At 42.2% G+C, this 10,781-nt stretch overlaps 1 protein-coding gene, 1 long non-coding RNA gene and 1 pseudogene across 3 annotated transcripts; all 3 read right to left on the reverse strand.

Moving 5' to 3' along the window:
* Window positions 1-206: 206 nt before the first annotated feature.
* LOC136482916 (probable glutathione S-transferase GSTU6) lies at window positions 207-1,307 on the reverse strand. Of its 2 annotated transcripts, none has more exons than XM_066480069.1 (2): window positions 839-1,307; window positions 207-703 (listed from the first exon to the last, which is right to left on the reverse strand). In XM_066480069.1, exons 1-2 carry the CDS (start codon window positions 1,160-1,162, stop codon window positions 401-403), a joined length of 627 nt encoding a protein of 208 aa, XP_066336166.1. In that variant the 5' UTR covers window positions 1,163-1,307; the 3' UTR covers window positions 207-400. The 2 variants fall into 2 exon arrangements, with proteins under 2 accessions (XP_066336166.1, XP_066336165.1); XM_066480068.1 differs by having other exon boundaries at window positions 207-732; window positions 839-1,301.
* Window positions 1,308-3,376: 2,069 nt separating this feature from the next.
* Window positions 3,377-6,464, reverse strand: LOC136484242 (putative disease resistance RPP13-like protein 1; annotated as a pseudogene).
* Window positions 6,465-7,856: 1,392 nt separating this feature from the next.
* On the reverse strand, window positions 7,857-10,192 carry LOC136484243 (uncharacterized). The gene is made up of 5 exons (XR_010765845.1): window positions 10,110-10,192; window positions 8,819-9,547; window positions 8,433-8,733; window positions 8,084-8,322; window positions 7,857-7,934 (listed from the first exon to the last, which is right to left on the reverse strand). It is a non-coding gene; the product is annotated as an uncharacterized lncRNA (long non-coding RNA).
* Between the last annotated feature and the right edge of the window lie 589 nt (window positions 10,193-10,781).

A 10,781-nucleotide genomic window follows, 5' to 3' on the forward strand; every position in this document is an offset into this window, starting at 1 on the left:
TTATGGCAGAGATTTGTTTGCCCTCTTCTTTAAGTGTCATAGGGCTTGTCTTTGATGTGGTTTGTTTGTTTTGTTGTTTTGTTTTCTTTTCTAAAGTTTGCTCATTCTTGAAGCCGTTTGCCTAGTCTAGGTCTTCTTCTATGTTAATATAATCGGCAGACCTTCTCCTTAGTCGCTTAGTTCATTAAAAAAATAAATGGAGTATATATGCAACACTGTACCAGCACTTTATTTTAACTTTAACACCGGAACGGTAAAGAAACCCGATCCAACGATTATTCTATCCATTATAAATTTGATTGGAGCCAGCCTAATAAGCTTGCTAGCTTATTATTGTTACTGCTGCAGCTCCGCGTACGGCAACAGCAGCGGCAGGCCAAGGGCGGCACGCCTGGTCTTGTTATACTCCACAAGCCTGTCCACGTCCGGAATCAGCCCCTTCACAGCGTCCAGCGCGCAGAACCGCTCTGCCCACGCCACCAGCAGCGGCGTCTTGGTAGCGTCGACGACCTTTACCCCGCAGATTGCCTCGGTGGCGTACAGCCACCCAAGGTGGCCGCCAAGCACGACGTCCACGAGCCCCACGGTGTCCCCTCCGAAGAACGCCTTCCCCTTGGAGCACTCCTTGAACGCCTGTTCCAGCGTCTGGAGAACCGCCACGACCTGCGTCGCGGCCTCCACCCTCTCCTCGGCCGTCCTGCCACTGAAAACCGGTAGCCACGTGCTGAACCACTGTATGTCATGTAGCATGTATGCGTCGGTGTTAGTTACTGTGGAGCTAGAAGCACATATCTGTGTGTCGTATGAGGGTGCCATGGCCATGACTGCTAGTACAGACCTTGTCCTCGACGTAGGAGGCCCAGAAGCGAGCAACCGCGCGGTCGTAAGGGGCAGAGGGAAGGATGGGAGCGCCGGCGGCGGCCGGGAAAGCCTCGTCGATGTACTGCACGATGACTTGAGACTCGCAGACGGGCTTGCCGTCGTGGATGAGCACCGGCACCTTCTTGAGCACGGGGTTGGACTTGAGGAGAAGCTCGCTCTTGTTGTAGATGCTATCCTCGGCGTAAACGTAGGTGAGGCCTTTCAGGTTGAGGGCGATGCGCGCCCTGATCACGAACGGGCTCGCCCACAAACCAAGCAGCGTAAGCTCTTCTGCTGCCATGCTAGCTACGCTCACTTTTTTTTAAGAAAGGTGAAAAGAATTGTAACTGCTCCTGGTACTGGTGATATCTTTGAACTTGTTTGGTGTGAGCCGTGGTGGTCATGCGTGTGTGTGTGTGCATCTATATATAAACACACACATGGGACTAGCTCTTGTCTTCCGAGACCTTAGAGTAGCAAATTCTACTTCGTTCTCACGCGACTGCAGCTAGAAATTGGTGCAGCCCATGTGTGGGTCCTGTGCTTTTGTTGGTTACCGTTCGTCACCAATGACGTGGTGTTGATCTGGATTTTCTAGATCTCATATATGTAGTGCCTGGGCTAGCCTAGTCTATTATTATAGGTAATGCTCTCCTCAGGGCGTCCGTTCGTCTAGACAGCTTCTCCATCTAAAGAAACTTCGATTCCCCATTCCTCCTCACGCCGTTGCAGCCTTATCCACCACCGCCTTCATCGCGGGGGCGCCTCACCGCAAGGGACCGCACCCGCCTGCCCTATTGCTAGAGCCGCGCAGCCGCTCCCCGAGGCCGCACATAGCCGCCCGCTTGCTGGCATCCCCGTACCACTCCGCGGCATCGAACTCTGCGCCGGCGTCGAACTCCACATCGACGAGCCTCCATTTTGTCCAAGCAGCACTATAGATGTTGCGCTTCAAAGTGCATGTTGAAAGTGTATGTTTCAAATGTTTCTGATCTTTCAAAGATATATTGCAAGTATTTCGTATGAATATTGCAAATGTAGATGTGGATATTGTATATGTTGCAATTGTTGTACATGTATGTTGCAAGAGTTTATTTTCAATGTTTCATCTATTTCCAGACGTATGTTGCAAGTATTTTTATCTGGATGTTGCATATATTTCGCACATATGGTTTTATATGGATGTTCCATATGTTTGCAATGGTTTTCAAGTGTTTTCAGGTAATTATGCAAGCGTTTCAGACACATGTTCTAAGTGTTTCATATGTCTTCAAACATATATTGCATTACAAGTGTTGTATCTGGATATTTCAAAAGTAGATCAGGTGTTACACATATTTGCTATGTGTGACCTGCCTGCTGCAGTTGCTGGAGGGCGCGCGAGGGGTCGGGTGGGGGCGCAGACGCTGTGTGGGGTCGGGCGGTACACGGAGTGTAGGCGCAGGCGTCCATCCGGATGCCCGGGTGCAAGCACTGCCGTATTATTATAGGACCTGTTGGAGGAATAGTGCTGTTAATTCCGTTGTGGAGGATGCATGATACCTGACTGCGTCATCCCACGCTAAACAACCAATCTTGCATATCCGATTTTTTTTATATATATACTAGTATATAACTCATATTTAATTTATTCACGGGCCACACATTCCTCACGTAGCTCATAGATTCACACATAAAACAGGGGCACTAGTACTTAATTTTCTGTGTGGTTGGCGGTAAATTAAAGGATATAGTGCACATTTGGTATTTCATTTTTGTAGATTGTTGGAAATTTTTAGTAATGATATGTAGCTTGCGATTTAAGGTGCACAATTTTGTGTGATTTTGAAGATAGCACAATAGTCTTACTCTAATGGTACGGGACTGTAGTTGTCAATGAATGGTACGGGAATAATCAAAGAAGGAGGAAATATAGAACTAGAAATAAGAAGAAAAAAATAAAGAGAGAGGCATTATGGTTATTTCATATTTTTCATCATGAGAAGTTGTTTTATCAAATGGTTCACCCAGCTATGTTCAGGCGGTTTAGCTTCACTTATAGAACTGCATATGAAGCTTAGGGCTTGTTTGGCCGAGCTTCAGCTCTGAAAAAATAGTTCCGAATTAACGGATCTACGTAATCCCACCGTAGAGCAGCTCTACCGTGGATCTAAGATCCGAAAAGCGTTTGGTACAGCTTCAGGTTTCCTTCCATCTCACTGCCATCTAGGGCATCTTCTTGGAGATGTCACTGACGCAGCATATGGACCATCTCTCAGTGGCTTCAGCTGTACCACGCACTGTGCTCTGCCGGTGAGTGGGGCGTGGGGCCAGGCCAACGACTTGGCTCAGCATTTTTTATTTGAGCAGAACGACTTGGCTCAGCTGTGCCGCGCGGGTCAGGGGCCGGGTGTCACTCGGGTGTTCGCGTACCACCGAGGAGTAAACATGAGCTAATCATAAAACTAACTATGAAAGCCACGATTAATTCGTAAGACGAATCTATTAAGCATAATTAATCTATTATTAGCACATATTTACTGTAGCACAACGTTATCAAATCAGAAACTAATTAGGCTTAATAGATTAGCCTCGCAAATTAGTCTTGTTTTGTAATTAGCCTATATTTAATATTCTAAATTAATGTCTAAATATCCGATGTCACGGGATGGGAGGAACCAAACACCCTCGGGTCTCCTAGGACCACAACACCGTACACCACTGCATGCAGCGGGCCTTCTTGGTAGGCTCCACGCATGCTTGCATTATTGTCCTCGGCAGCAGCGCAGTGCCGACAGTGATGGTTTGGACTTGGACAGGCAGCAATGGCGGTCTCGGTCACTGCAGTGGAGATGACGGAGCAGCAATGGTGGATTAGTTTATGCTTACTTTGGTGGGGATCAATAATGACTAGGCAATGAAGCTGCAAGTTACAGTACTGTAGTGACGAGATGAGCAACACATGCAAGAATATAAATAAACCAACAATAATTTAGTTCAACATACTTGTAGTCTCGGTCTCTTAATACTTATCCAAGGACCCTAATCCTTCAGGCCACCGTTGTTATCGAGATGGGTTCAGCCTGCTAGTGTTTTGTGGATAACAGGCCTCGTTGGCTTTTGTAGGCCCAATGACAAGTTTAGTTCAAACTGGAATCTGTTTCAATATTTTCCACAATGCCGTGGAAGGCGTCCTTGGAGGCGGCGCTTCCTCCTTTTGATTTGCAGCAACCTCATCCTCTCCCCCTTCCGTACCTGCTGTTGTTTCTTCTTGTTCTTCTTCAACAACAAAGGACCACTCCTCCCAGTTGGGCATATCCCAGATGACCAATGTTTCAAGCTTGGGGAAAGCTACTGCCTCCGTAGATCTGAGATTACCCACCACAGAGCCAACAAATTCGGGTCCAATCTTGGTGACTGCAGTGGCTCCCTTGATTTGTAGATATTTCAAGTTGGGGAGCTGACCGATTGGTGGAAGATGCAAACATGATTGGTGGAAGATGCAAACATGATTTGCAAATGGGCAGCAGTGTCTAGCCAGGTGGGAAACCTCCGGCCAAAGAAATTCTCAAAAGAGAGATCCTCCAGGTTGTGCCCTGGGATTAGCAAATCCAAGGTTTTCTCAATATTGATTACAACATCTTCAGAATATGGCTCATGTGTGTGTTCAGTGCAACGTAGGAATAATTCTCTGAGATGTGTTTTGTTTGCTAGCAGTGTATCTTTACTAGGACGAACTGCTCTTTCCAGTTTGATCATATCAAGCCTTCTCAACTGCCAAAGGGGATCCAATTCTTCTAGGTTCCATCCATCTTGCATTGTGTCACTATTAACATTGCTACCACCTATTGGAAAGCCTCCCAAATCATTGAGGGACTTCAATTCACATATCCCTTTTGGAACCTGGTTTATTGGTGTTCCATCAAGGCCCAGGCGTCTTAAATTGCATAATTTGGAGATTGCCAAAGGAAGCCTGTGCAAATTTGGACACCGCTGCAAGTTCAGTATTTGAAGGTATGTGAGAGAACCAATTGACTCGGGAAGATAAGATATGTCAGTCCTATCAAAATCAAGTGACCGAAGGTGGATCAAAGTCCCAATAGAATCCAGAACTTTTTGTATAATTGAACCAGTTAAATTTAAAACTCGAATGCATGGAAGTCTTTTTAATATTGTATTTTCAACTCTTGTTGACTTGGTCCAAATGAGCAATGTTCGGGCTCTAATATCGTCTTTGTTCCCATTGGGAGAGTTATAGATTCACTATCAGTAAAAATTGAAATGTGCCGTAGTTTGGACAAATTTTTATCTTCCAATGATTGTGGATGTCCACAAAAATATTCACCCTGCGACAAATGTTGACCAAGCTGCCTTAAAAGATCATGCATTTTACACAAAGAATAATTAACATATAGAGGGTTTGGATGAAGGAGATTTCTGTATATCAAATCATTGTAATATTCATCAGCTATATCCTCAAGAAGTTGCTCTCCTTGCTCCTGTACAAAACCTTCGGCAACCCAAAACCTTATAAGATCTTCACGAAACATGTCATGGTCTTCTGGATATAATGAACAAAATAGAAAGCATTGCTTCAAATGCCCTGGAAGGTCGTCATAACTCAAATACAATGCCCCCCTTAGCTCAATGGGAACTTTGCTCATGGACCAAGCACTTCTGTTTATAAGTTGTCTCCACTTGTTCTCAGTTTTCTCTTTGGTTGCTAGAACACTACCAGTAACCTTGATTGCAAGGGGAAGGCCACCACACATACGGATAATCTCATTCCCAGACCCCTTAGGTTTTCCACTTCAGTCTCTTCATTAATGTTCATACTTTTCCACAGCAACTCCCATCCGGTGTCATCAGACATCAATTCTACTCGATGAACATCTTGCACACCAATTGCTCGTGCCACAATATCATTACGTGTAGTCACAAGAACTATTGTTGTAGATGAAGTGTTTAATGGAGTTCTTAGTAGATTAGTCCATGCATCATGTTTCCATATGTCATCTAGCACAATAAATACACTTCTATTTTGAACTGCAGTCGCAAGCTTTTTGCTAAGTTCTCCAACAGTTTCGTCTTGCTTATAGTCTACACCAATATTTCGAAGCACCTCTTTCAAAAAATTGTCTTCAGAGTACTCTTTAGAAACACAAATCCACGCTTGCATGCTAAAAGTGCCTTTTATTTTTTGGTGGTTGTATACTGTTTGGGCCAAAGTTGTTTTTCCAACACCTCCTGCTCCAACAATGCCAATCTTGTATGACTTATTTTCTTTATGTGCCAGAATCAGTTCCACCAATCTTGTGCAAGCAACAAAAGTTTCCTTTCCCACGAGGTTAGGCTCCACAAGCTCACAAGTTTTCACCTGCCTCACTACTGAATTCTCTTCTTTAGGTTGCATATTCTTCAGCATAAAAAATCTTTCACCCAGCTTTGAAATCTTCTCAAGTTCAACATTGAAAATTTTTATTTGAACGGCATGCATGACGTCTTTGAATATTAGAAATGCAAGATAGAAATGAGAAGCCTGTACATGAAGCTAAGTTTTTAGATGATGACGGACGGTCTGCTAGAAGTTTGCTTCCTTCTAATCTAGCGAAGTCAATTATATCATCGGCTTCATACATTGCATCTTTCAGGTCTCCAAGCCAGTTGTTAACCGCTGACTCTTCTGTCCTTCTTTGCTCAGCATCATGGAGAAAGCATTGTATTTGTTTCATTGTTCTCTGCATTTGTCTGAGCTCTTCTTTTACCCCTAGAATCATAACAGCCTTCTCTGTTATTGCATCTTGCAACTTCTTAGCACATGATCCAACAATAGGATCAAGTATGGTCAGTGGCGGATGCACGATGCGGGATAAGGGGGGGCTAAAACAATGGAGATGTTGATTTGCATGAAGATTTAATGGTGAAATCAAGCTTTTACTACAGTGATTAGGATTGAAATCAAGAAATTAGGGGGGGGGGGGCTGGAGCCCCCCCAGCCCCCCTGTGGATCCGCCGCTGAGTATGGTTGCCATAATTAGACAGAATGAATCAATGAGATGCACCCAAAGCGACTTATTTTGTAGCTAGAGTGGCCAAACTTGTAGAGCTGTGGGCTGCCAATTAATGAACACAAATGTTAAGTGGGTTAAAATTGCACAAGGTGCACACAGTTGTTCTTGTAGTAGAGAAGAAAGATATAACTACTTATTTTCCATCTAAATTTTTGTTAAGTTAATAAACTTGATCTTTGAAAGGCTTGTTGTGGTCACTTTTGCAGCATATATATTTTAAGCTAATAAAATCTAAATGTCTACATATATCTCCTAATTTGTGCATAATACCTATCACGCGTTCAGGTGTCAAGAAGTAGCTTTTGCAACCAACTACTATCAAAATCATCAACTGTATCAGTTTTGATGTTTGCAAAATACAGAAGCATGGTGAGGTACCGAAATGGTAATTCTGAATAATCCAAACTTTCAAAGAAAAACTCTGAATCATCCATAGGCATGCTTGTTAGCATCACACAACAAAACCTCAAGTATTTTTCGAAGTCATCTATTTTTGCCCTGACCTTGACTAGCTTAGACCCTTTTTCATAGTGAGCCTGACTAGCAGGGAATGAAATTCAGAAGTCATGCAAAGAAACTAATAAATAGGATGAACTACTCAAAGATATTTATGGGCATTCATGCAAGGAAAGAGAGGGATTAAGAAGCTGACATGCAGCGAAAGGAGAGATATTCATGGGAGAAAAGGAAAGTTCAATCAGCTATGCAAGGAAACTAATTTAGCTGAAGGAGTCTAAATAGAAACCATGCGGGTACCTGAAGCGGCGAACGAGTGCTAAATAAAGATTGTAAGAAGCATTTGTGAAAGTAAGAATTAGATAGCCTGTAAAGGGATGTGGACTAACTGTTAGCTTTTTAGTCTAACATGAGTCAAACTACAATTTGGCAATACCAAAACCTTGTCGGCAGACCTAAAACATGGGTAATAGTTTATGTTTGGATTGGTGCCATACCAGTTCATGGGCTTATTGTTTTTCTTTTATAAGCCTAAGCACTTTATTTCCTTTTAGACGAAAAAGCCATCTTAGAAGTGATTGGCAACAAGAATCATAGAAGCAGTTTGTCCGTATAAGTACCGACAGTTGTACAAAAAGAAGGAAACATGTATCAGCAAAAACAATAACATCATGGATGCAAGCTTATAATATCAGAAGCACGCCTACAGCTCTTACCTTAGAAAAATGTAGTCATTACTTGAAGATGATCAACCCATCTTTGGAAAATGTAGACAATTGGGAAAAGTGATTGATCATAAGAATCACAGAAGCAGTTTGTTCAGATGATCAACCCATCATTACTTGAAGATCGTCACTTAGTAAGCCCAATGAAATTTTAAGGCCACAGCTTCAGAAACCAATATATAGAATAGATAACAGAGGACTCTCGGTCTCAGTTGATCACACTACGACAACTGTAAAAAGTAGAGAGAATGAAAGCTTGATTGAATCAATAGACTTAATATATTTTTCCAGAGTAAACACCACTAGTCAATCCGAGATATTGGAACTGGGAAAGATATACCTGCATATGGTTAGCTACTGGTTGTAACAGGATGCATGTTTTTCTGATCCCAACTGGATGTTGTCCAAAAGAAACTGGTGCTCTGTCAAGCATCAAACTTCTGCAATCTCTTTGTGATCATCACGTGCAAATATGTCATGTTTCAGGAGAAAATGAAGAATGACATCATAACTGTTTCTTGATTAACTTATCCCCTGGAGCTTTTCACAGCAATTAACACTCCATGTGCATCTGAGAGCTAGAGGAACTGACAGCAGAGTGATCCGGATGTAAACCAGTATGTGTCTATGCGACTTTTTGTCTGAGAGAAAAAAAGGAATGAACTGAGAGAACGATAGGAAGAAGTCTGAAACCTTTATGGGCCAACTGATTTATGTTTTGTTTACCAAACTGAAAAGGATGCAGAGAACCAGGGGAGGTGTCAGAAAGTGAAACACTGAAAGCCAAAACAGCAGTGGCTACTCAATCATGCTTTCCGTTCCTCCTCTCATTTGCATAATTTCTGAAGCAGGAAATGAAATCTTGCAGAAAATATTTATGTAGATTATTATCTACAGGTTCACCAATATTTCCCCGTTCAGTGGACAGTGCCTTTCTTCAGCACAACTTTGCATAAGTAAAGAGAATCCTTTCAATCTTAACCAAGAAGGAAAAGAGTCTGATAATAAGAACCCGTAGTAATCATCTTTGCAGGAGCAGTTTGTTCAGATCACAACCCGTGAGTACTTTTAAGATCTTCAAGAAAGTGAGGGAAGGAGCTTCACTCGATCACTGAGGACCATCACTCGATCACCAGAAGTGAACGAAAACCAACAGATCACACGGCAGCTCCTGCAAAGGGTGGGGACAAGTAGAACAGCTTAGCAGGTTAAATGGCTGCTTGGTTGATCAACACCTATGACAAGAACATGTTAGCATGTAATTTATTAACAAGAAGAATTAAACACTAAATAAGAATTTTAAGAGGTAACTGAACACTGCACAGTCGGTAAGGCAGTGATCAGAGTGCTGCATAAATAGATCTCAATGCAAATTGTTTTGCTATCCAACAGAAATGGTTACACTGCCCCGAATCAAGCTTCAGCTCTCTCTCTCTCTGCATTACCAGGAAAGCGCTATGACAACAAAAAGAAGGCGCCAGAACATCTTATTAGGTAGTGTTTAGTTCCCAAAATTTTACAAAATTTTTCAAGATTCCCCGTCACATTGAATCTTTGGACGTATGCATGAAGCATTAAATATAAATAAAAAATAAAACTAATTACACCGTTTAGACGAAATTCACGAGACGAATCTTTTAAGCCTAATTAGATTATGATTGGACACTAATTATCAAATAATAACGAAAGTGCTACAGTACCATTTCGCCAAAAAATTCGCCAACTAAACAAGGCCTTAGTAAGTGAAGGCAATGAGAAGGTTTTCATAGCCAAAGCCTTGTTTAGATTGAGGTTAAGAATCAGTATTTGGTACTGTAGCACTTTCGTTTGTATTTGACAATTATTGTCCAATCATGGCCTAACTAGGCTCAAAAGATTCGTCTCGTAATTTACAATCAAACTGTGTAATTAGTTATTTTTTTTATCTATATTTAATACTCCATGTATGTGTCCAAAGATTTAATGTGATAGAATGAGAGTCAAAAAACTTGCAATCTAAACAAGACCCAGACCATACCTTGGACAGGACAGAGCCGGCACACTGACCACAGTGCTACGGAAGGTGTTAATGTGAACTTCCACTCCGAACAGGATTTCTTGAACCAGCTAGATCCAACAAAAACGGTGCAGCTCACTAAATCAGTCATGAAAGTAGAGAGGAAAGATGAACAGATCTGAAGCCACTGAACTGACCCAAACAAATAGCGTACCAATTCAAATTGGAAGGACGCAGAAAGAGAGGAGCCGGCTGAGAACGCAAAGAGCAGTCCCTCGTTCCTACTGAAGCATCCTCTCTATTCCTTCCTCCACTTAGGTCCAGTTTAGTTTCCAATTTTTTTTTTCATCCTACAGTAAAAGAGCATGTTTGGATACATGTATGGAGTACTAAATGTAGATGAAAAAAAAACTAATTACACAGTTCTCGGCGAAATCGCGAGACGAATCTTTTAAGCCTAATTAGTCCATGAAAAGCCTTAAGTGCTACAGTAACCCACATGTGCTAATGACCGATTAATTAGTATCATTAGATTCGTCTCGCAGTTTCCTGTTGGGTTCTGTAATTTATTTTTTTATTAATATCCAAAAACCCCTCCCGACATCCTTACGACACATTCGATATGACATTTAAAAATTTTCATCTCCCCAGCTAAACACACCCTTATTGGCGCCACCAAAGCAAACCTCCAAT

The sequence above is a fragment of the Miscanthus floridulus genome, chromosome 9 (genome assembly GCF_019320115.1).
Source record: "Miscanthus floridulus cultivar M001 chromosome 9, ASM1932011v1, whole genome shotgun sequence".
NCBI classification, from domain to species: domain Eukaryota; kingdom Viridiplantae; phylum Streptophyta; class Magnoliopsida; order Poales; family Poaceae; genus Miscanthus; species Miscanthus floridulus.